The sequence below is a fragment of the Protopterus annectens genome, chromosome 3.part0 (genome assembly GCF_019279795.1).
Source record: "Protopterus annectens isolate FY-2018-M chromosome 3.part0, PAN1.0, whole genome shotgun sequence".
NCBI classification, from domain to species: Eukaryota; Metazoa; Chordata; order Ceratodontiformes; family Protopteridae; genus Protopterus; species Protopterus annectens.
In genome coordinates this window covers 1,868,431,449-1,868,458,626 of record NC_056731.1, presented here as the reverse complement: position 1 = coordinate 1,868,458,626, position 27,178 = coordinate 1,868,431,449, and the positions used below count along the sequence as shown (strand labels likewise).

The 27,178-nt window shown below is 39.4% G+C and overlaps 1 protein-coding gene across 1 annotated transcript in view; it reads right to left on the bottom strand.

The window, feature by feature from the left end:
* Positions 1-1,540: 1,540 nt before the first annotated feature.
* LOC122797132 (pyruvate dehydrogenase (acetyl-transferring) kinase isozyme 2, mitochondrial-like) overlaps positions 1,541-27,178 on the bottom strand; it is an 86,560-nt gene continuing 60,922 nt past the window's right edge. Inside the window, exons 10-11 of the mRNA XM_044065931.1 lie at positions 17,825-17,938; positions 1,541-3,234 (exon numbers count right to left, since the gene is read on the bottom strand). Coding sequence (XP_043921866.1) covers positions 3,091-3,234; positions 17,825-17,938 — 258 coding nt within the window. The 3' untranslated portion in view covers positions 1,541-3,090. The remainder of the gene's footprint in view (positions 3,235-17,824; positions 17,939-27,178) is intronic.

The following is a 27,178-nucleotide window of genomic DNA, read 5'->3' as shown; positions in this document are numbered from 1 at the left end:
ATATTAACCAATTATCTGTCAGTAAGATCCCTTCCCCAACATGCAAACAAGTTCTGATGCCAACATATCCACTTTTGACTTCTACAACCCTTGTCAGTCTAGGGGATCCCTTTGCCTAACTTTGCTGAATTCAGATTGATTGCTGTCAGAAAGAAAGTCAGAATCAAAGTCTTAAAGACATTTCATGGTTCTAAATGAGCAGAAGTCTTTAAGCAGACATTATTAAAAGAAAAAAGAAAATGCCTGGATGTGCCATTGACATATACCTTGAGGAAATTATACAGTTATTGGACCATGTCTCAGTTGTATAAACTGTATGTGGACATGGCAGAAAATTAATTTGTCAAATCGACCATTAATTAAAAACAGCAGTTGAGTGATATATACCATTTTAGATTACTGGCCATGGAGGATGCTACACTAAACATGGTCACTTTGAAGGGGTAAATTACCTCTTTCTGTAAAGATACAGCAACTTCAGAGTTAACTGAATATACCGGGCATGCAGCCATCTATATGGAAGGGTGTAAGAGGGCTCTGCACCCACACAAAGTTATATCATGACTACCGAATTGCGTTCTCCTGATCAGATATGATTTATCACTTTACATACAGCTGGGGGTAGTATGCATGTATGTCTAAAGATGATGTGTCTAAATGGATTCCTATCAAATAATCGAACCGACAACTTTTTGAATGTCATATGGTCGAACCCATATCATCGACAATTCAGTGTGTTGAACTGCTGTGACTGAGATCACATTACAGTAGGAATCAGGAAATGTGCCCTTTCCCCCACTGTAGTGCAATCTTAGAGTTGGTATATATAATTAGAAGGAGGGCTTGCCCCCCTGCAAAAGCAGTTTTTGTAGTGCATGCGGGTGTTGTCTTTGTTTTGACTTTGTTTCAATGGACGGAATTGTCGATGATATGGGTTTGACCATATGACGTTTGGCAATTTTTCCATTCAGTTATTTGATAGGTATTGGTTTAAACAGCCCCACCCAAAGCTATCAACCTCAGTTTCATTGTGAAGTAATTATTGGTATTCTTGTAGTATCTTTATTCAAACGATTTTATTCTACACCTAGAAAAAGTCCTTCTTTCCTCTCATTACATTTCATTACCCGCAGTATCAGCCGACTTGAACAACAAGGTACTACTGTAGCACGAGTAGAAAACGTGAAAGCTAATACATAAAGAAACATGCTGCTGTCAACAGATGGTCATATTTCATGCAGTACTTCACTGGATATGGGTTGGAGTGATCATTTGTATTAGCTGACTGACTGACACCTGCCTTACATAAAATAGGCGTAAGCTATTTGTGGCAAAAGTAGCTAATGAGTTGATCGTGATAAAGCAGAGTCACAAGTTACTATGTAATACATGTAGTAAAACCAGAGCTTGATGTAAGAAGATTACATACTCATTTTATGATCACGTATGAAAAATTCAGTTTGCATTTAAACAATTATCATTTAACATTATATTTACCTTCATACAGTGTATGGATCCAATTTAAGATAATTACTTGAACTATTTATATCATTTCTTTATTTTTCAGTATTTATAGGTAGGACATAACAGCAAGGAATATGCAAAAAACTTTAGTAATCCAAAACTTAATGACCTGTAATTCTGGTCTGTTTGCTTTCATAGTAAAATGTTTTGAGGGATGGGAAGGTAGAGAAACTTTGTCATATTGTTTTTTTTCCAATGCAAACCTAGTATGTGGTTGAAATTAACACAATGACAGTTTGTTAGAGGTGGACTCCATGTCCTTTACTGTATGCATGGGTATGTGCACAGCTACAGTGTTGTAAATACAGACACAGGGCACTAATAAAGTCCCTCTGAGTGGTACACTGTTATGTGATGCAATGACTTGGTGAACATTGACAGTGGTGGCAATGTCCACTTCTTTTTATCTGACCACAAAGAAACAATTATCAAAGTTTGGGGAGCACTAGCAATTCTGCCACATACAACAGCGCAATCATACTCAGCTCAAGGGGAAATAAACGGAAGAGTTCTGGTACTTTCTGCTGTGTTTTTCAGAATAAGTCCTTAGATTTAATTCTTTTTCCTTAAAACATTATTGCTTGAATCATGGGCACTACTCAAAATATAACCCTGCTTTCTGGTTCATGATTTTGTTCATGAGCGTGAGACTTGAAACTGTGTGCCAACAAGTGCAAAAAATACATTAATACTCAACAAAAAGCACAACATTTTTAAAAGTCACATTTACATCATTAAAGTGCTTTTTTTGAAGCATGGAAGGCTGGACTCCCCTGCACTTATAATATGTGAGCTGTATCCCACATGTACTCCTGATACTTATATACAAATATCTTCACAGAAAGGGGAATTTTCCTAGTTAAGGCAACCTTGACTTAGTATATATCACCCCCGTACACACTTGTAGTTCCAGCATTTCAAGGATCATTACAGCCCTCAGAATTTCAGCATGCACCTATCTTTCTTACATCTTAAATAACATAAAATGCTTATTTAAAATGTGTCGTGTTTATGGTTACAATTAGCCCTCCTTTACAAATATGTGCAGTATTAATATAGCTTATTTTAGTAATGCAAATGTAGTGGTTCTCTTTACTTGGTTATTGCTTTTTTGTACATCTATTAGATCTTTCGACTAAGTGTTAAAAGTGCACTCCACACGTGTGGTAGATATCAAAGCTGCAAACTCATAATGCCATGAAGTACATTTTCTTGACAAAACAGAAACTGCAAATTACCACTGTGTTATGTAGTGGGAGAATCACTTAAGGGATCAAGTTAATTATGAAACCCACTTCATTAAATGCCCTCTTTCTATTATGTGCAGACAGTAGAAACTATAAAATTATGAGCTGTTCATGTTTCTTACTGTTTGTTGACACCAACATGGTACACTGAAGTCAGATACTTCACAGAAATTCTGGTCACTCATATTTCTTGTGCACCCTGTTTTTGGCTGGGTGATGTCCACCAAAACATCTCTTCCCCACCTGGGTTTGTTCATGTCCTTGGTCCAAGGGGAAGAGGTAGTTTGATCCTTTGCATCTTTGGAAATGCAGGGCCAGCTCATAGTTTTTCTTGGAATCCTGAAACATTTTTGGGTTCACTGCTAGGAATGCACCAGTCATCTGCTTCATGATTCGTTTTGTAATGGCGCCATGCTGATTTATTGAACACTGGTAATCTTTCCACTGAATCGGTACACAGAGCCTGAAATGGAATTGCAGACATTTTTATTGAGTTGCAAATTTTTTTCACCAGTAATGCATAAGTTATTACACATACTACCTTCAGACCTCATATCCTTCAGAAAAATGCATGTTAATTTAAAACTGATTAGTCTTTCAAGATTATAAAAGGACTACTTAAAATCTGTCCCTGATTTGGTTATTTGTTCCCTCATTATATTTGGATTTTTCCAAAATTCTTGTACTAAGAGGTTGAGAGGTACATGCACTACATTTAGGATTAATGCTGCCAGACAGTAGTGTCATTTGATATATACCTTCTAACAGTTATTTAGTTGGGGAGACCACCCACAGTCCTGAGGTTCATCAAACATGTCAGCTTGCAAGGGCAGTCCCCTATCCTTTCCAAAACTTTATCAACCTCAGATGGTGATGAATGCATCATCCTCTCAGTAATATCAAGGAGGCGATATAAGTACATACAAAATGCTATTAATTCTCTAGGCATACTAAACAGAAAAATATTTTCAGACATAAATTGGAGGAACATAGGGTGGGAGCTCTCTTGTTCTGTAACATCTTCTTTTGTTTTGGCATTTTTAATGTTAATATTTCATAAAATGCAGTTTCTTATTTCAGGTAATGTATTTGTAGCAAGTCATACAATTAGAGCACAGAAGAATGTGGTAATAAACTGTAAAAATACAGAAAAAAATAACCATAAGCCAGGAAACACCAGTCTGAAAAATCCAGTCAAACCTTGAGATCAATTGACTTCCAAGATGGCTGCACATTGATCAATGACTTAATTTCAGCTCTCCCACTGTGAAAAAAGAAACTGAGAGATAAAGGCCAGTGCCTCTGCCAGCTTTAGTAAATTCAGTCACTTCCTGGTAAGTAATGAAACCTCCACGAAGGCTTGTGAGCCGAGGCGCGCTAGAGTTTTGTTTATTAAATCTTGTGCTATTTGGTATACTGGCTGTTAGTTGTTGATATATCCTTTCTGTTTTTCATTCGTGGTTTTTAGAGTTTTTGGAGTGTTTCTGGCCAGTGATTCCTTTCTACAATTGCCCTGTGTGTTTCGAGAGGAAGGGGTGGGTCTCAGCCAAAGAACCACGGAGCAGTATATAATCCAGTTGAGGGAACGTCCAGGGGAAGGTAATTTAACTTCTAGAACCTCTGAATCTATTAAATCATGGGAAACAGTGTTGCAAGAAGGGGTTAATAAGAGACCTAATAACCCCTTTCATTGTGTGGGCCAGCAAGAAATGGCTCACATTTCCCATGATGTTCGAGGTGCTGTGGACTCCCCGGAGAAATTGCTGTTTAACAAGAACACTCGATATTGTAATGCTCTGAGCCTCCAGCTTTATTTATATCTGGATATAACACCTCGGAGGCTCAGATTTATTAAAAATCCAGCAACTCAGTTTGATCTTTCTGATTTGGTGGATAAACAGTTTGAGGCTAAATGGATTTTGGCTGCTCATAAATGCATTACCGAATGGTTGCACATTTTAATAGACAGCGATATAGTTAAGCAGCATAAAGTGAGGATGACATTGTGACTGCTTGTACTTTTTTAGATAGTCACTTGGTACTGAGTGCTTTAAACAAGTGTTTTGTAGTTTTAATATGAAGCTAGAGGAAGTTTCTAATGAGATTTGTGAAGCTAGGTGAAGGCTGCCAGCCTAGACAGGTAGAATTTTGTAGATAGTTCTGTCATTAGGAAATATTAAAATAAGCCACAGGCTTGTTCTCTTAAATGGGAAAAAATAGTGTTAAATGTGGAACTGCAAAAATGTAACAATAGTGCACTCTGCTGTAGGAAGGCCGATAAGTCAAGTATTCTGTAATTGTTTGATGTCAAAACTTGGAGCCGAGATGTCTAAATGAAGGAATTCTTCCTATTGTTTTGAGGCCAGAGTTAATGGCTAGAATTTACATGTATAATTTATTTTATTGCTCTGGCTTCCTGACCAGCTGCAAGATCAAAAGAGCTATTAACCTCTGAGTTTCTGTTAGCGTGGGAAAACAGAAAATTGTTAAGAATGATGTAATGTGAAGCAGCACTGTGTTATCAATTTAAAGAGAGAGAATCAGCGAGCATTTTGCATTTGTCTTAAGAACATCCAACTCACCAGCATTGCCTATTCTTTATATGTAAGTTTATTTTAGAACTGTATTTTCTCTTAGATACAGCTAGGAAATAGGAAGATTAGATTATTTTTTTCTGTATTGATGTCAGAACTTTTCTACTGTATTATTTTAAGTATTTCTTTGTGATCTCTGAACTCTTGACTAGCACTGTGTAGTATGAAATATTACTTTGTGTTTTTATTATTTATTATTAAATATTTTTAAACCTTTCAACTGTGCCTGTTTTGTGTAGAAATAAGTTAAGCTCTAGAGTACATTGCATGTATATAGTGATACTGTCCAAGCCACCCCAAATAAGTCTTGCTGTTAGTCACACTTACCATTTGGATAATAATAATATTGCACAGTAATAAGTGGACACCCTTTAGTAAGGGTCTTTTTAGTAGATGATAAATATTAGTGGGTGGTGGCAGCTGTTACTACCTTTTAAACTGGGCAGAAAGTGGGCTGGTGAATCTGTGCAAGACTTTCCCAGGAGTGTCTGTGTGTTTGTATATAACTCATATCTCAAACTGTGTGTGTGTGTGTGTGTGTGTGTGTGTGTGTGTGTGTGTGTGTGTGTGTGTGTGTGTGTGTGTGTGTGTGTGTGTGTGTGTGTGTGTGTGTGTGTGTGTCAGCTACTTGGGCAGGGACAAGAAGCACTGGTTGGACAGAGAGGGTGCTGGAGGTTTTAGCTTGCCCACTAGGCTGGGATCTGAACCCTATAGCTGTGCCAGTGGGAAGTCCTATTGGGGATCTGGAGAGAAAGGGAGAAACCAGCCCCAGACTGACTCTGATCTCTGTGTGCTATTAAGGGAAATTGTACTTTACTGCGTGTGTATTTGTTTTCCCTCCCAACGTGGACGCCCCTCACTGGTGTTAGTGATGAGGATTGAGGCTCCTTGACTGCTGGGCCAGTGCATGGGCATCACAAGATTATTAAAATAAAACTTAATAAAGTAGAACGTGACATTTGGGACTATAATGCTGGCTTTGCTTTTAAGAGATCATCCAATCAAAAATGGCAGCAGGAAAGAAGGTGTTCCTCTAGTGCAGGTAATTCTAAATTAAGTGTTTCCTTTGCTTCATCGGACGTGATGGTAGCATGGGGGAATCGGAAGAAGATGAAAGTGCCTATCCCCTTTTACCTCCACCACAAAAACCTAGTTATTTTAGAAATAACTTTCAGAACCAATGGAACAATGATAATGGAAGGAAGTGGGGCCATACAGAGGGAAATAGAGATGGACAATATGCGAGGTATGACAACCTCAACAAGTGGACTCGATATTAATGTTTATAATATTTTGTTGGTTTTAAAAAAGACTGTTGTTGAGAACAATGATGATTCTGTGTTAAATTTGTCTGGTTATGTTTTAAATGAAGCTGAAATGTTGGTTTTATGATGTGGTTTAAAATTTGTGCCCACTGTATTGCCTAGGAAACATGTTATCCAAGCGGAAATGTTTCAGCTTGCTCGGAAGCTTCATTTGTGTAACTATATCTCTTCTAATGTTATTGATGTTTAGGAACGGGGAAGTGATGAAAAGGACATATTTTTTTTATCTGTGATTCCTTTCTTTCATGCGATTCCTCTATTAATGATGATGTTAATGTGTATTGTTTATTAGATACCTCTAAGGTGCCTGTTAAGAGTAAGTTTATTCCACCTTTTACACTTGAGGGAATATCACATTTCTCTTCTCTGGTAAATTTTGCTGTGGATAACGTTCTTTGAAGATTTTTAAAAAATAAAAATGCAATAAGGTATAATTTGACCAAACAGGAATGGGGTGGACTACAAGATATGAGTAAGTGGATGGGTAACAGAAAATACACCCCTGGGATCACTTCATTGGCTCTGCTTGACAGAGGCTCAGTTAATTAATCAATGGGGCGGTGAAAGCCGACACACTCTAGCTAGGCTTATAAATGCCCTTGGGCAGATAGCCTAGTACCTACCTATGAACCTATGAACCTATAAGTGGCAAGAATTAGTAATTAAGCCCCCTGATAATGGTAGTAAAATTGTAGTGCTGCATTATTCTCAATACCTAAAGATGTGTATGTATCATTAAATAATGGGGAAGTTATAAGATTTCTAGCTTTCTGGAATAGCAACAGGTTTTGATTAACTTTAAAAAAACTTTTAGAAAAGGGACGCAGGTTGGGATATTTAACTAAACAAGATATGTAAATAAAGCTTAATGTGGAGAATTGTACTTTAGCTAGATTTTACTGTCTACAAAAAATTCATAAGAATTTAGCATCCCCCCCCGATCTACCTAAAGTAGCTGCTAATAATTGCTTTCTACATAATGTAGGGATTATGTTGCATTCATATTTAGCAAAGTTTGCAGTGAAGTTAGATTCTTATATAAGAGATTCTTTTGACTTTTTAGAGAAGATAAAATCTATAACTCGGGGTAGAGATATTTATTGGACAACATTAGATGTTAAAAGTTTGTATACTAATATTAAACATTCTGTAGGTTTGGAGGCACTCAAGATCTTTTTGGGAGATAGCCCTGCAGTGAGTTATGTTATTGATTTGATTTATTTTAGCTTAGTTAATAACTTTTTTGAATTTAATCAGGTTATTTATCAGCAAGTTCAGGGTACAGCCATGGGAGCTCCATTTGCTCTCATGTATGCTAACCTAGTAATGGGACTATTTGAGATAGATTTTTTTATATAAGTTGGATTTTTTTTAAAAACATGTTATACTCTATTATAGATTTATTGATGATTTGATTTTTTATGTAGAGGGGGTGAGTTATTAGTAGAGGCTTTTGTTTGTGAATTACATAATAATCGTTTTGGGTTTGAGTTTGATGGAATACAGAGGGGTAAGTCAGTTGGCTTCCGGGATGTGGTTTTAGAAGGTCTTGAGAATGGACATATAAGTACTAAGGTACACAAGAAATTTGATGATGGAGGGCATTTTTTGGATGATAGAAACTATCATCCATCTCATTTGATGAATGTTTTACCATTTGAAGAATTGTTGAGAGCTAGTAGATTATGTAGTGAGAGGAAAGTTTTAGAAAAGGAAATTGGTCAAATTTGTGTTATGTTTAGACAGAGGGGGTATAGCATGGAAGTTATTGTTAATGCCCTTGAGAAATTGTATCATTGAATTGTACAAGTAAAAGGAAAGAAGTAAAAAAAATAGACATAGAAGGAAGGGTATTTGACCATTCTAGTAGTGATGGTAAAAAATCCACTTTGTAACAGTATTTAATTTGCTAACTAATGAAATAGTAGACATTATAAAAATATTACTGGCCATTTCTATTAAAAGGCAAAAGTTGTGTTAACAATTTATGGCATACCCCTAATATCTTTTAAGCGGGGACGAAGTATAACTGATATGTTAATTCATAATAAATTCTGTGTACCTAAAGTAGGATGTAATAATAAAGTGAGTAATTTTGGAAAATAGGCCTGTGGTGGTTGCTCTGTGTGCCCCCATGTGGTTAAATCTTTTGAAAGTATTAATGGTGTGAGATTTAAATCAGTGGCGGAGTATACATGCAACAAAGAAGGGATGATTTATCCTGTATCCTGTTTTACATTGGTGAAAGTAAAATAACTTTCAAGATTAGGTTACAGGAACACATAAGAGATATTAGAAATAATAAACTGGAAAGTCCAGCAGTTTGACATTTTAATAGTGTTCATGGGGATTTATACAGATTGAAAATACTGTTTTTTATTACATATTATAGCTGAAAATACAATTTGTTTAAAAAATAAATTATTATATAAAGAAACTGTTTTCATCTTAAAATATGGTACTATGACATCTACTGGCCTGAATAGGGAATGTAACTGGACAAGTTTTTTTGTAAACGTGTTTTTGAATAGTTTGTTTTTTATTGTATAATTAATAATTGTTGTTAATTGTTAGTAATACAAATTGGCAGTGTTTTATGTGTGTTATCTCTGAGAAGGCTTGTGAGCTGAGGCACTAGAGTTTTGTTTATTAAATCTTGTGCTATTTGGTATACTGGCTATTTGTTGTTGATACTTCCTAGTAAGTACACTGCCTGGATGCCAGCAAAGAAGAAACTTAGAGAGCCTGAAAAACAATCAACTAGACAGGGTGAAGAGAAAACACTGATTGGGAAGAATCCTGCAGCTGTTCAGCAAAAAGCAGTTTAAGCACCAGCTTTGATGCAAGCCATGGCTTCCACTAATCTACAAGAGAAATGTGTTCATAGCTGATTAAAATAAACAAAGCACTGATGGAGCATATCAAATGAAATAACAAAAGGCTGGAAAATGGAAAAAGCTTTAATCAGATGAACTGATAAAAGTTCAAAAATCAGAGGTCAAAATGAAGAAAAAGCTGGCAGAATATGAGACTGCTCAAGAAGAGATGTTTCTAAAATTGGTAGAGTTATAGGACAGAGCACACAGGGAAACCTGAGATTTTCTGCTGTACCAGAGAAACTAGAAGGGACAGATTGTATTAATTTTATGAAATCACAAATAAGCCACTGGAATGTTACTCTATACCAGGATTTGTTAATTGAAAGAGCACATAGTGTGCATACTCCAAACCTGGCCATGAGAAAGCAGCCAAAACCTGTATTAGTAAAGATGCAATCATACCAGCAGAAGAAGTTGATTCTGACAAAACTGTGGAAGAAGGAAAAAGTATTAAAAATTGGAGACAATAGAGTGTTTGTTAAAAATGATTATTCACTGTACACCAGGCAGAAGAGAAGCAAATTTATCCCAGCAATCAGGAAATGCCAAGAGGCAGGTGTGAGAGTCAAACAGCTATATCCAGCTGTCTTCAGAATATTTTTTCCCTGGAGAATCAAAGTCATTTTTTGATGCAGAACAGGCAAAGGAAAAATAAAGAAGTTAGTCCAAAAAACTGAGACATCAGACAGAAGGGAACTCTGCTTCTCATTCTTCAGATAATAAACCTCATAGAAAGTCTTTGCCAGGTGAAACCTTTTCCAAGGTTCCAACAAAAAATGCTGAGAAACAGAAAAAACACAGGGGTTGACTAGAAGAATCAGGAGTACCTTGGAGTTTAATCACAGTCTGGGGTTGGGAGAAGGAGATGAACAGAAAGACCAGCAACAGTGAAATTAGTGAATACATGTGAGATTATAAAGCATCACTCACATATGGCTATAAAAGAAAAGGTTGAAATATTGCATATTTGTTGACTTTGTTAAACTTGTGGGGGGCTGAAAAGCATATGCCCCATTTCATGTCATTCATGTTTGGAAGAACACTAAGGAGAGGGGAAGAAAATAAAAAAGCCAATTGTAAGAAAATAAATTCTTAACAGCATTTGTATAAAACATTTCAAGCTATAAACTGCATGTTATAGAGTTAAACATTTTGAGTTACTGTTGTACGTGATACAGATACTAAAGTAAGCAAGTACCTCTTTTCTTTTTTTTTTTTAGTTTTACGAAATGCAGGCATTACAATGTAAAAAGAGAAGAAAGGCTAGACAAAGCATGCTTAAGTTAATGGGCTGTAATCATGAGTTGTTGAGGTGTGGATGGGATGTTAAACTGCACATATCATAATATATGTAGAGTTAATGCATTTTCTTTTACTTCTGCATAAGTGAATGTCTGGACTAAGGCCCTTGGCTTAGTCTAATAACACATTTTAGTGTAAGCAGGTAAATAAGAGAACACTGAGTGTAATGAAAAGTTTTTCTTTAGCAAATAAATGTTCAGTGTGAGTTGAGATGTCTGCAGCTGAGGGCAGCTATACATTTTCTTCTTATTTTTCCATGGAGACAAGCCGAATACAGGGCAGGTAATAAAAGCAGCCAGAGCACATTTTTAAAGGTAAAAGTCAAGGTTTTCTGAAAGCATGTAAGCTGTATTCCTCATATGGGAGGGGAATAAATATAAGACAAGAACAGACAGCAATTAGTGTAAGCAGGAGCATAGGCAGTAACATGCATCTTAGCATGCATAACATTAATTTTAGGTTAGGTAATGCCTGTGTGCAGCTGTTGATTTGGGACAATTGTTCCTATCAGGAGGGTTAAACTTCATTACGTGACAGTATACATAGCTTTGTGTGTGTTTTTAAATTAATATGTTATGGGGTGAAATGGGGGGTGCTTAGTTTTGGTTTGAGGGTTTTCGTTAAAATAAAATGTTTTGTAAAATGTGACATAGGTTCAAATGGAGATAATAAGAAGTAACTCTATAAAAAAATCAACCTGTCAAACATTAGTGGGTGTATGTAACACAAAAGCTGGAAATAGACAAACAGCTGTCACATATAATAGGTGGGAATAATAACTTCTTATCATAAACACTGCTCTATTCATATTATTTTAGAATGTCAATGGTCTCACAGGTATAGACAAAAAAGGAAAGAGTTCTGAATTATGTTAAGAAATGCAGACTGCAAATAGCACTTCTATAGAAGACACATTTGGATAGAAGTATGTATGTGAATTTGATAAAGAAATGATTTTAGGATGGATATTCAGCAGAGTATCACGTACAAAGGAAAATATTAATTAGGAGCATAAATGAGGGAATGATGGAAAAAATTAAAGTGGGAGGTTTCCTTTTACGTTGTGTGTGAACAGAGGAACTGGGAGGGGTGTCCTCTTTCCCCTTTGTTATTTTCTTTATAATTAGATTAATTGGCAAAGAAAATAAGGTACTCAGAAATTCAAGGATATAATTGGTATGGTAATCAAGAAATGTTAGCTTGATTTGCAGACAATATTATTTTGTACCTGATAAAACTATAAAAGGACATCTCAAGTGTTGTTGAACATCTTGAACATCTTCAAACGGTTTCAAATCTTTGTGAGATATAAAATTAATGAAGACAAAATAAAGGCTATAGCTGTAAACTATGTGCTCAGATATGAATTGGTCCATCAATACCTGTATTTCTGGGGACACAATAAAACAAAGTATTTAGGACTTTGGATTTAAAAATATGCTGTTATGCTAGCTAAGGATATGTAAAAAGAGACAAAACAAAAATTAATACAAAAACTGAGAAACTGAAAGCTTTTGTTTATGGATATGGATAGCAAAATACAAGAAATGAAAATGTTATTAGTCCCTTTAGTTTTATATACAAGTCGGGTATATTTTTATCATTCAACTCCAAACATCCAGACATACGGAAAGGTGCAAGAGCCAAAATAGAATCCAATTAAAAAGAGTGAAAAATGGCCAGCACTCACCCAAATGGGGTTGAAATATTTTTATCAACCACATAAAAAGTTGTGGACAATAATTAAAATAATTTGAAGGTATTTATCAGGGAGGAGAAGAAGGCAAGAGTCAAGTGGGATAAGTTGATTCTTCAAACAGAACAAGGTGGTTTATGATTACCTGATTTGAAGGGGTATTTTAGATCTACACAGTTAAGGCTCATATACATAATATAAGCAGAAATCTAGAAATCAAAGTGGAAAGGGTTGATGATGAAACAGATGGGAAATTCAAGAAATAAGTAGAGATTAATATTTTGGATGCAGACCCTTAAGAAGAATAATAACAGACATAGATAATAGTATATTCATAAAGTAGCAGAAAGTATTCTAAGAACTAAGCCAACATAAGGATGGAGAAATTATATTTGCCAGTAGGAATGACTGTAATTAGGGGTATAGAGAAAAGGCAAGAGTGGGCTGGAATTTATTGGAGAAAACCAGTAAAGTAACCAAGGTATTGACAGCAAATAACCAGAGAAGGACAGGTAAGAGAAAGGGAAAAGAAGCCAAAAAGACATTTGTATTGCAGGCTAAATTCTGCCCTGCCTATCAAGGATTAATATCAGAGTAGAGGCAAAGAGAAAGGAATCAGAGAATCCTAAGTGAAAGCTCTGCTCTGGTAGAGTTTTTATTTGAATCTAGAACAAAAGCTACTGTTAAAAATGGAGAATTCATAGGTTATATAAAATATTGCATGATAACTAGAGGAAGCAATCAGAGGAGGTTAGAAAAGATTGGGAGGAGATATTGGATAAGCAATTCACAATTAAACATTTGGATGACATGTGTATGACTCCCAAGCATGCAACAAAGTCTAGAAGATGTAGAGGTTTCACTTCGAAGCATTTGCATAGGTATTTTTATACCACATGCAGACTGAAGAAACTTTTCCTCAGGTAGATGGCAAATGTTGGAGGTGTGATTGGAAGAAAGAGGTACCTGGGAACACATGTTTTGCGAGTGTAATGAGTTGGCAGACTTCAAAATTTCCCTTCTGAGTACACTGTCAGAAATATTGGGTGAGCAAATAGGTGTAACTAAGGAAATAAATTTTTTGAGGTATACAAGATCTGAACTGCCTAGACATATTAAGACCTTGATAAGTTTAGTTCTGGTGGCTGCCAAAAAAAATAACTACTAGAAAATGGAAATCAGAGTCTAAACCAACTGTATTTGAAGTATTTAATATTGTAACAGAGATAAAAGAACTGGAAGTAGGATGTTTAGAAAAGGGTAGGAGCAAATTGCATAGCGAAAAGTAGAAACTGTGGGAACAATACATGCAGAATAACGTTTTAAAGGAGGAGTGAGATTTAAGGGAAGGCAGTACTTGAACAATTTATGTAATGTTGGACTAATGATAGTTATACAAAAAATGTGATTTATGTTTGTAAGTTGGAATATGTTAATATGGTTTGTTTTCATTTATAGGTTCATAGGTTGGTACTAGGCTTTCGGCCCTAGGGCCTATATAAGTCTAGCCATAACAATTCCCTGGCTATTTCTTCCCACACTATTTACTTCCCTGGACCCTTGTCTAGTAGGGTGACTGACATGATCCCTGGGGTGAATTTCCTTTCTCCCATCCAATTGTCAAGGTTCCTTTTGAAGAGGGCCAAAGAGGCGCTCTGCTTGACATGTATGGGCAGTGTATTCCAGAGTCTGGGGAGTCTCTGGGTCAGGAACCTATCCCTCCAGCATGTTTTGTTTATTGTGATGACAAGGTTTAGATCCCCGGAGCATATGGCTTTGAGGGATTAGGATTTCTTTAAGTGTAGCATGTCCAACAGCTCTGGGTTTGACATGGCCTTGTATGTTAAGCAGAGATCGCCTCTGAGTAGATGATATGCGACAGAGTATAGCTGGAGTTTTTTAAGGCAGTCAGCATAGGGCATCTGCTTTAAGCCTGTGATTATTTTAGTGAGGAATTTCTGCAGCCTTTCCAGTTGTTGCAGATGTCTTGAGAGGTACATACCAAATGGGGCACTGTATTCTATAATGGGTCAAATGAGGGATGAGTACAGTGGGACAATGACCTCCAGTTTTTGTATGAAAAGCCCTTAGTGATGAGGTGTGCCACCTAGAAGGATTTCCTGACTGTTGTGGTGATGTGGTTATCAAAGGTGAGACCACTGTCCACCTGTGTCCCTAAGTTTCTTATCACACTTTCATTGTTTAGTGTACTGCTACCTATGTGGTAATTCACGGGTACATGTTTTTTCCCAAAGGGGATAACTATACATTTCTTGGCATTGACCTTGAACCCATGGCTCTGGCACCAAGCATCTGTTTCTGTAAGGCTCTTTTGTAGAGTATCCACATCATTTGGGGATTCATATAAATGCATGCTTATTTATGTCTTTCGTGATAATTCAATAAAGGTGTTAAAAAATTGAGACTAATTAAGTTATCACATTGTCATGGCTGATATAGCCCTGAATATGACCCAAGTGATGACAGAGTGAGTACTGGTTCTGGAGATGGAGGAGCCGATGCAGGAAGGCAGAAGAGAGGTGGTACCATCCACCGCAATACCAGCACCTGTCAGTAACAGCCAGCATGATGGTCCAAGGCCATGTGTTTGGTGCTGCCAGGTCATTCACTCCAATGTTCATTGGGCAGGTTTACAAAATTATGCAGGCATTGGGGGAGGAATTGCAAACCTTTATGGTGGTGCAGGTGCACATACTACCCATCTTCCAAATAAAAAGCAATGGACTTCCAGGCTGATAGTTAAAATGATAGCTTCTTTAACAAAACAACAAAAACAGCAAAAAAAAAAAAAAACAACAAAAAAGAAACTATTGTTTTAACTAGCAGCCTGGTGATCCATTGCTTTTTATTTGGATTTCTGTGGTTTAGCAAACTGGACCTTTGGTGAGGAGAACTTTCTGTGTTATTATCTATACTAGCCACCTGGACAGGGGCTTATAATAGAAATATTCCAGCCCTGCATCACAAATGATGATGCAGGCAAAGGCCAACATGCAACTTCAGTGGCTGCCTGGATGACTGCCTCCTGAGTTTCTCTCATCCCAAATCAGTAGTCTCTAGGAAGATGTTAAAATAGGGCAAAAGTGCAAATGGAATGAAGACTGATGAGCAACTGATGGGTGGCAGGTGCAGGTGGAGGAAAGCTCATAGTAAAAATTCTGTGACAAATTACTCAAGTATTCCTTGCATGATTACGCTACAAAAAGAGATCCTGCTTCATAAGATATGACTGAATGCAGCATTTTTGTAATTTTGCTTACTTGTTTGTTTCATCATTTATTTATTTTTTGAGCAGGTAAGTAGTGTGTGTAATCACAATTTGTGAAGATGCACATCTTCCAGACTGCTGTCACCACTCCACACATCCCTACCGTATTGTATGGGATTCACACACACACACACACACACACACACACACACACACACACACACACACACACACGCACGCACACACACACGCACGCACACACACACACAAAACATACACATAGACACACGTGCACACACATGCATACACACAGACACACACACTCACACATGCACACATAAGCACACACATACACACACACACACACAGACACACGTGCACACACAAGCACACACATACACACACACATGCACATGCACACATGCACGTATACACACACACACACACACTTGCATATACACATACAGACACACGTGCACACATATACATACACACACAATACACACACGCACACACATGCATACACACAGACACTCACACTCACACATTCACACACACATTCACACACACACACAGACACACACACACACACACACACACACACACAGACACACATGCACACATACACACACACACACACACACACACACACACATGCACACACACATGCACACACACAGGCACACATACAAGCACGCGCGCACACACACGTGCACACACACATGCACATAGACACACACACACAACACACAGACACACGTGCACACATTTGCATATACACAGACACACAGAAACACAGACAGACGTGCACACACATGCATACACACACACACACACACACACACTCAACACACACACACAGACACACGTGCACAGACATGTATACACACAGACACACACACTCACACACGCACATATGCACACACATACACACATGCACACACTCGCAAACACACAGACACACATGTGCACACACATACACACATGCACACACACACACACGCTCATGCACAAACACACACACATACAGGCACACATACACACACACATGCACACACACACACACACACACACACACACACACACAGACACACACACTCAACACACACTCACATGCACACACTCGCATGCGCACACACACAGACACACATGTGCACACACATGCACACACATGCACACACACATACACACGCACACATACATGCACACACACGCGCGCACACACACAGACACACAGACACACATACAGAGGCACATACATGCACACAAATATATATAAACAGAAAGGGAGAAGGTGCTTAACTTACTATCCTTCTAGTTCTATAGTTTCTTTTTTATCAGATAAAGTTTCAGTACCCATACCAGCATTATATTCTCAGTGACTTTAGAAAAACTTGTTTCTAATTGAGGAGTATGCGGTTGGGTGAAAGACATGTGTAAATGGGCGTGCCTTAGTTGAAGGTTGGACGTTGAGCTGGCACCTCGGCGTTCGTGAAAATCTACTGCCAATCATTAGTGGACCGGAGTTCCGCTGTGGCGACCCCTAACCGGGAAAAGCCGAAAGACAAACAACAACAACAACAACAACAGTCACATTGGTCCTTTAACTTTGAATTTTGCCACTGCTATTTAGTTAAGTTTAGAAATCATGCTGTCCCATATTCAGTACATCAAAGTCAAGGGGTTTGATTGCCAAATGCAGCCTTTGTATTAAAAAATGCTCCATATTTCTACCTAGAGATTTCAAAATTCTAGTATTCTAGTATTTAATTCTAGTATTTCACTAAACTACTACATACACCACTATAAACATGGATGCACTAATGCCCGAACCTTAAAACTACTGCAGCTGCTGGTATATGCAAAGCAGGTTTTGCTTAATGGTGTGATGATGATGAAATGCATAAAGGTCATGGCTGAGCTTAATGAAAAATATGTTAAGAGCACATTTTCATAAAGCTTATTCAATGCGTCATGCGCTGCTGCATGTCTTACTAAGGCTGTTTTAGCCTAATAAGAATAACTTACCTTAAGGTAAATGATTGCATCCGTTCCATATCCTTCTGAAGAATATAGGTGCAGATCACCCTGAAAGTATTTGGCATAAAGACGAGAAATTGGCAAGCCATAGCCAAATCCAGCCTGGAAAAAAATATCAACAAAAAGCAGCTATTACTATAGGAAAACTTACAAAGAATTTTCAGAATTAAAGATAATTTTTCTACTTAAAATGATTTTGCAGTACTGCCTATACAACTTTATGATGTATTTATTAAACAAAGTTATGATGCCACATAATTTAAAAAAATACTTTGTTGAAAGCAAAATCACTGGGGGGGGGGGGTCTATGTGTAGGCAAGCATACAGAGTAAGACCAGAATTTAGGTACAGGAAGGCTGCAAATGTTGTAACGCTAAAATAAATTCTATTCAGTGTTTTTGGTGAAATGTACCTCTGAAGAATCTGCTTTCAGAAACCACGCCTAACTTTTAAAAAGGTAAAATTTGAGAGAGTATTCGTTACCTAGTAAGTCCAACAAAGTATTATGGGTAGTGAAAACAGTATGCTAATTGCATTAGTTCAGATTTGAAATTGTGTAGAAGTTGGAAAACTGAAACAGACTATAGCATAGGATCACAGGATCATAGGAAGTTACTAGGCTAATGGCCCTAGGGCCTTTACAAGCCTAGCTAAGTTATCTTTGTTTCCACAATCAACACCTATTCCCCCTGTTCAAGGGAGACACAGGTGGATCCCTAGGGTGAATTTATGGTTACCCATCCAATCATCCAGACTGCATTTAAAGAGGGCCAATGAAGTGCACTGTTTGATATATATGCAGTCTGTTCCAAAGTTGTGGTAACCTCTGGGAGACAAATCTGTCCCTCCAACAGGTTCTATTAATGTCATATACCAGGTTAAGATCTTTAGAGCAAGTAACCCGTGTGCCATTTAACTTACAGATATGCAGGATTTCCAATACAGCAGGGTCAGAGATTGCCCTGTACGCAATTCAGACATCACCTCTGAGTAGTCTGTATGAAACAGAATAAAGTGACAGTGATTTCAGCTGATCCACACAGGAAAGATGCTGAAGACCTTGAATTTTCCTTGTGAGGAATCTTTGTGGTCTCTCCAATTGCTGTAGGTGCTTGGAAAGGTACATACCAAAAGGGGTGTTGTACTCCAATTATTGGCCTGATGAGGGAAGAGTACATGGAGGTTATAACTTCTTTTTTTTCTGGAGGAAATGCCCTTACTTATGAGATGAGCAATATAGAATGCCTTTTTTACCATGGTGAAGACATGGTGAAAAAGGTAAGGTTACTGTCAACCTGTGTGCTCAGGTCTCCCACCACTGAGTGCATATTTATATTTTCATGTAACCTACTAAAACATGCAGCAATGCAACCTAAACTATGACTTGCTTCCATGTTTATGTGTTTCTTTTTTTTATTTACCCTTCCAATTTTACTGTCCACTTTTTCCACTATTGGCCATTCAAGGTCCTAATTAGGACCATAATTATGCAGAAATGGTTAGTTAAACCATTTCTGAACTCAATGTTTTCATTTGTGTTTAGGAGCTCAGTAATTCTAATCCTAACTTTTTACACAGTCTGTCCTCATAAACTTTGTTAGATGTCACTTCTATAATAAATATTATATAATGCGAAGCACAATGCAAACACTTTATAGCTTTTGCATATCTTTTTTACAGTTACATGATTTTATATAAAAAGAAAACATTAAGGCTACATTGCTGCAAGTTTTAGTAAGTTACATGATAATATAAATATGCTGAAGTCCATTTTAGATTTAATTGTAAAAATGATGTGGTAACTCACTCTTTGTACAATTTGAGACAGAATAAAAATGAAATAATTGGAAAGTGAAAATGTGGGGGTATGTATGCTAAGTCTGAAGCTGTGGTGTATCATTGTATCCTCCCTGCTGTAAGTACAGCAGTTTTAGAGCCTCACAAATTAGGGGGTGCAGGAAGAGAAAAGATCCCTGCAGTATGCTTTGCAGTTCTCTCAAATGTTGTACTTGGCTTTTTTTTGTATCACACTTTATTTTTCAAAGTTGCAGGATTTGCAAGGCTAGGTCTAATATTTCTGACTGGGAGATAAGAGTTATTTAAGTATTTGCTGAGATTATGGAGGTCAGACAGTCACTACAATTTATATAAAAGTATTAAAATGGATTTCAAAGATTTATTAAACATGGCTTCTAGATGTAGTCACTTTATTTAATGGCTAAGTATAAATTAAAGCACAAATGGCTGAAGTGCCACATAGTCAACTAAGACTGGCATTGGGGACTCGCCATGTCTTAACTAGCATCTGTTAGACTCCTTGGTCTGTGTTGCAAGACGGGATGGTTGGGTGGGTCACCGACGTCACCACGGACTCCAGGCACCTGAGGTGAGTTCGCCAGCCCAGCAGCAGGACACTGTCAGGCCGCACTGAGGAAAGTCCAATCCAGTTGACAGTCCTGCTGGGAGCCAGGGGCCCCCACAGTGAGGGTAGGGGTGGGTGCGATGGTGGTCATCTTCCATGATCCCGGGACATGATGAGAGCTGATGCCTTGGGCTGTAACAGTCGCATCTGGGGAGGGGATCTACCTTCTGTGCAATCTTCCTGGCCAAGCTGGAGCCAGTCCCAGTGCACCACCATGGAGGAAATGTGCTCAACGGTGGCAGGTGTGCCTAGGGATGCCCCCCCCCTTCCAGACAGGGAGGGGGAATCTGCCTTGCCCGGGTGGCCAACACAGTTATCTAGTTGAATCATCCAGGCAGACCGCATGGACCCTACCCATTTACCTCTGAATGGTTTCACTCCCTCTTGAGCTCTCACCAAAGTTCTTTTCAACATTCCCTTACTGTACTTATCCGCTATTGGTCTCGTGCCAGTGTTTAGTCTTAGATGGAGTTTACTACCCACTTTGGGCTGCATTCACAAACAACCCAACTCTGAGAAGACCTGATCCTGATGTGTCAGGGGCCACCACCAGCCTCACATGATCTGCAGGCTGTGCCTCAATCACAAGGACTTGGGCACCCTGGGCTGCGCTGGGGAGATGGACTTCCGTATGCCACATTTTCTTGTGCCCATCGCCTGGGTGGGGATTTAGCGCTGGGCTCTTCCTTCTTCACTCACCTTTACTGAGGGAATCCTGGTTAGTTTCTTTTCCTCTGCTTACTAGTATGCTTAAATTCATTGGGTTGCTACATCTGATCTGAGGTCGCATTCTGAGTGTGGTCGTGGGGGTTGGGCAAGCGGCGGGGGCCACAGGGATGGATAGACATGCCACCCCTCCCCTGTCCTGCAAACCTGCTCCCCCGCTCCCATACCCTAGGTGAGGGAGGAGTAACCCAAGGCCCGAAAGTGAGTTTGAAGTGTCGATGATCAGTGTGTTGTGCATTTCACATTAGTTCTCACAGCTACCTGCGTTCTTCGACGCGTGAGCCAAGTGATCCACCGCTCAGAGTCATACCGTTCTCACTTGGTCAGTGTTTGTTATGTATGTTAGTAAATGAGATACAGAATGCAAAGCCCCCTTCATGGAGGTGTGGACAACCTTAGCCTCCACTTAAAATATAATTTAATTTGTGAGTGACATTACAAAAACGTTGGTTTTCTCACAAAATGAAATTGATCTACTAATTGTAAATGCATGTCTTAGATCTATAGTTTCTAATATTCTGCATTTGTAGATTTGTTTGCAATACAGCTGAATCTATGCACTGGTTGCATTTTTTTTTTTACTTCTAACTGAAGGCATGTGTTTCCACAACTTTTGACTACGGGAGTTCCTAGGGATACCTTTACTTGGTGATTCACACATTTCACCCCATGAGAGGTGACAGTATTAGACCATCAGATTACCTTTCTGTTTGACATAGCTGCTGAGGCTTGGATCATGGTAGTCCTTCTGTACGTATGATAGTTAACCAAGTATGCCTGAGGAAAACTTATGTATATCAAGAGTCACAATGAAAAAAAATGAGGGAGAGAGGTTGACTTTTGAGTGCTGTCTGTATGATCTTGTGTTGTTCAGGCACTCATTCAAAGACTGCAGGTGAATCATGACATTTGAGTTCCCTTAGAATGTGTATTATCCACTTCCCCTTCAGAAGGTCGAACGGCTGATATCTCGAAAGGCATATGGCCAAAGCCATATGCCCGAATTTCAGAAGCTCGACCTTCTGAAAGGGAAATAAAAATAAAACAACAAAACACAAAACAATGTTTCTGCAGGGGTCAAGCCCCCCTGCACCCCCACACCCCCCAGTACTTATTTATTCCAACTCCAAGATCGCACTACAGTGCAGAAAGGGAAATCTCCCGTTCTGCACTGTATGCCGATCCCCATTCAGAAGGTTGAGCTTCTGAAATTTCGACCATATGGTCTCGACCATATGCATTTTGAGATTTCAGCCATTCGACCTTCTGAAGGGAAATCGTATTATCCACATTTGTTGTTGATCAAGGCAGAAAAGATTGCTAGGAATTGCCACACACTGTGCAGTCGGTACACAAAGCAGATACAAATGAGAACCACAAAGAGCGATATTATACTAATGCTCGTGTACAACACGTCACGGGTTACCACTTTCTCTGTGAAGCAGCATTTCCTTAAATCTGTTTTAACCATTCACCTTCCATCTGCTTCCTAAGCAACCCCTCTCTTCTGTTGTTCTTTCTCTTCAACTTCTTGACCCCTCCCAACTGCCCCACCAAATGTGGTGCCTCAGTATCATACCCCACCTTATTCTTTCTCTTCTTCCTCTTCTGATGTATACATCGCAAACTTTCAAAGTCTCTTTCATACTCCACTCCTTCCATTCTTTTATTATTTTAGTAAAACTACACTACTTGTTTTCTACCAGCCTAATTTCACATTTTCTGTATAGTTAGCCTCCAGAATGTTATATATTGATACAGTCATGGCCTTACCGGTCCCCTGCAAAATGGTGGGATGGCCACAGAATCTCTGGAAGCCACTCTCCATACCATTCGTGCCTTCATCCTACTAGCTTTGATACTTTGTCAGTATCCTACAGACTGCTAAGAGGTGACCTGTGTCTGGCATACAAAACGTTATCCGACCCATTACTGATGGATTTACTGGCATCAGAAATACTCAGTCTAGGCATCTAAATAGGTTCATAGGTAGGTACTAGGCTATCTGCCTGAAGGCATTTATAAGCCTAGCCAGAATGTGTTGGCTTTCGCCGCCTCCTTAGATTAGTTCCCTGTGCCTCTGTCCAGCAGAGCCACTGAAGTGATCCCCGAGGTAAACTTTCTGTTTCCCATCCACTCGTCAAGATTTCTTTTGAAGAGTGTTAGCAAGGAGCTTTGCCTAATGTAGATTGGGATCTTGTTCCAATGCATGGGAAGTCTCTGGGACAGAAATCTATCCCTCCAGCACGTCCTATTTATTATTGTGGTGAGGTTTAGATCCCTAGAGCGTGTGGCTCGCAAGGATAAGGTTTTCTTTAGGTGGAGCATGTCCATCAATTCTGGGGTGGACATGGCCTTGTATGTCAGGCAGAGATCACCTCTGAGTAGGCGGTATGCAACCGAGTACAGCTGTAATTTCTTCAGTCGAGCTGCATAGGGCATCTGTTTGAGGCCAGTGATCCTCTTGGTGAGGTACTTCTGTGGTCTTTCCAGCTGTTGCAGGTGTCTTGTAAGGTACATCCCAAATGGGGTGTTGTACTCTATGATGGGTCTGATGAGTGATGAGTAGAGGGGCACAATGACCTCTTTTGATCTGGATGCAAACCCTTTTGTGATTAGTTGGACCACGTAGAAGGATTTTCTAACCACTTTGGCAATGTGATTATCAAAGGTGAGATTACTATCTACTTGGGTCCCCAGATCCCTTATTACGTCTTCTGTATTTAGGGGACTACCACCTATGTGGTAGTTTGTGGGCACTTTGTTTTTTCCAAAGGGGATGACTATGCACTTTTTGGCATTTAGCTTGAGGCCATGATTTTGACACCAGGTATCCGTCTCAGTGAGACCCTTTTGGAGGATGTCTGTGTCAGCCAGAGAGTCAATTATAGCCCCTAGTTTGCAGTCGTCTGCGAACTTGGTTAGCCATAGTCCTCCTGTGCTTGCCTGTACCTCCGAGAAGTATATGCCAAACAGGAGGGGTCCTAGGACTGAGCCCTGGGGAACTCCACTTGTAACCGATTTAGAGTCGGACCTAGCTCCCACAACTCTCACCATGTGGGTTCTGTCCGTGAGCCAGTTGGCAGCCCATCTTGTGAAGTAGGGGTTTATGTTCAGGCTAGTGAACTTGTCTATAATACCAGAATGGGGAATGGTGTCGAAGGCCTTTGCGAGGTTTAGGTAGGCTGTGTGTACCACCTTTCCCTCATCTATAGCCTTGGTAACTGTCACAAAGAAGTCCACCAGGTTTAGGAGGCATGATCTGCCCTTAACAAAGCCGAACTGGGTAGGGTCCAGTGTTTGGAGGTTCCCAATATCTCTGTTAATGAATTCCATGATGATGTACTCCATAGCCTTGCAGACCAACCTAGTCAGGCTTTTAGGGCAATAGTTCCCGGGGGCTGTTGTACTCCACCTTTATGGAGCGAAATAACCGCTGCTGTGCGCCACTCTATGGGTATGTAGCCTGAGGAGAGGCTGAGTTTTAACAGTGTGTTTAGGTGAGGGGTTAGTTTGTCTTTCAGCTCGTGTAGGACGCAGCCTGGGACACCGTCCGGTCCCATTAATGCTGTGTTTTTGGCTTTGGAGAGGGCTGTTTTAACCTGAGTGTCTGTGATTTCAGGGACTCTACATTCTTCTGGTATGGTTATGGGACCTCTTGGGGATGAGAGGGGGGTGAAGTTTGTGCTAAACCTGTCTTCCAGGATGTTGGCGATATTGGTCAGTTCAGTGTATTTTGTGCCATTCTGCACTAACTCCGAGCAGATCTGAGCATTGCCACTTAGATTCTTCACATAGCTAAAGAATGCCTTGTGGTTATCTTTGGAGTCCTTGGCAATTTTTCTTTCAAAGCTCGCCTTGGATGATTTTATGAGGGATCATAGTTTCTTGCTGATACAGATCAGGGATGTCGTCCCTTCTTGGGATTTTACTCTTTTCTGTACTAGTTTCCTCCTTTATTGTATAGCTTGTTTATGGCAGGAGACCACCAGACTGGTTTCCTTTTCTTGGAGGAGTGAGTCTTGGTTTTGCTTGGGATGGCATGATCCATGCATTATTGTAGGTGCCCGTAGACTGCATTAGTAAAGGATTTTGCAGCTTGGACAGCGTTATCCTTCAGCATGGGGGCTTTGAAGCTTTCCATCTCGGTCTTAAGTAACGTGAAGTTTGCTTTTGAAAAGTTTTTCACTGTGGTTTTCTTGTCCGGGAGTGGGGGCGGAATGTGGATATCCAAAGTGATTTGTTTATGGTCAGATCTAACCAGTGAGGTGTTGATCTCTGGTGTAGAACACCGGTCACCCATGTTGGTGATGACCAGGTCCAATATGTTGTCACCTCTGGTGGGAGTGTTGACCAGTTGAACCAGGGCGTTTGAGTTTATAAATTCTAGGAAATGTTGGGCAAGGGAGTTAGTACTTGAGTAGTTCTCCCAGTTAATGTTTGGATAGTTGAAATCACCCAATATTAGGGTGTTTGGTAGGACCTTTATGTTTCCCAGTGTTTCCAGGAATGCAGAATGGGGGTCCTGGGACATAGTGGGTGATCTGTAGCAAGCTACAATTTGAATTGCAGTTTTGCCCATTGTTAGTTGCACGTGGATGATCTCTGAAGCATCGTGCTGTGCCATTAACCTGGAGGTGTGGGTATCCTTGATGAATATGGATATGCCCCCCCCGCCTTTTGTATTTCGGTTTGGGTTCTGTGGCCGAAATGTATGGTATGAGTTGTGGAGCCTTAAACCAGGTTTCTGTTACTGCACATATATCGATTTTCTCCATACTGAGGAGTGCCTCGCGTGCGTGCATTATGAGGTTCAGACTTCTGGCATTGAGTAGCACTAGCCTCAGTTTTTTGTTACTTGTGCTATTTACGGCGGTAGGTTTGTCTTTTGAGCTTTGCCTAAAAAAGGCACTATGGGGGTGGCAAGAGCCTTGGCCAGTATTCGAAAGCCTAAGGGTGACAGGTGCAAGCCATCTCTAGCGAAGCAGCGTGGCTTGTCGAGCATGTCATCCCAAGTAGACAGACACTGGATCCCCTTTGAATGACACCAGATACTTAGCCAATTGTTGAAATTGAGATTTTTTTCTTTATACCGTGGTATCATTCTTGGTGAGGGCAGGATGCTACTCAGGGTCAGGGTCATACCGGCCTGGGCTACATAATAAGAGAGCTTTTCCATGTCTCTTTTCATGTAGTCCAGAGAGGTACGGCTCAGGTCATTCACACCAACATGGACAATGACAGAGTCATATTTGTACTTGTTCTGTAGTGACCTGAGTGCTTGTGTTGTATGGCAGATCCTGGCGCCCGACAGGCAGCTAACAGTAACCTTCTCCTTATTCAGCCTAGCGAGTGGGACGTCAGTGTGCCTGACTATAGAGTCACTCTGCAACATCAACAGAATGGTTGGAAGGGATAGGTATAAATCTCAAAGGTGGAACAGACTCACATCCAAATAAAGTAAAATTCATTGTTGTCCATATTCAAGCACAACTTAGCTCTCCGAATGGAAATCAGAAGATGTACCCCAGGACAGCCCTCTGTGTTATCAATGGACAGATGCAGCTCCTAAATACTTTACCCCATGCATGGGTCCCCTTCGAATTATCTATGGTTTGATCCCAGTTATTTTTGTTAGGGGTAATATATAATTATCAACAATGAGAAAGTTAAGACCAATGTATAGCAAAATGGGATAGGTTGTTTTAAGCTCAAAAAGGGAAATTGCCTGCAAGGGCAACTTGCCTAGTACTTACCTATAAACCTATGAGATTCAACTTCATGGCTTCAAATTGTTTTCCTGCACTGTCGCGTTTAAGTACATCCCACCAAGAATGTGCACTTTTCATAGGCTTGTCATGTGCAAAATGAACAGCCTAGCACTTTTTTTACATTAAATCCAAGCTGCCACATTTTAGTCCATACTGCAAACTGCCACTGGTCTCTCTGGCACTGATCCATATTTCTAAAAACATATTTTTATGTACTCACCAGCTTTTCTTCCAGAAATGCCTCCATCTGTATCCATGACCTTGTCTCTACCCAGCTTTATGCAGGGCTGTAGCCTTCATTTCTAACTATATAGTTTTCTGAAAAGTTACCCTGAAAATCTTGTATACTTTTGAGATACCTAAAGATTTATGTCATAGTTTGCAGTCTCTTTGTTGTTCTAGAAATGGGTGCTAACCATCCGT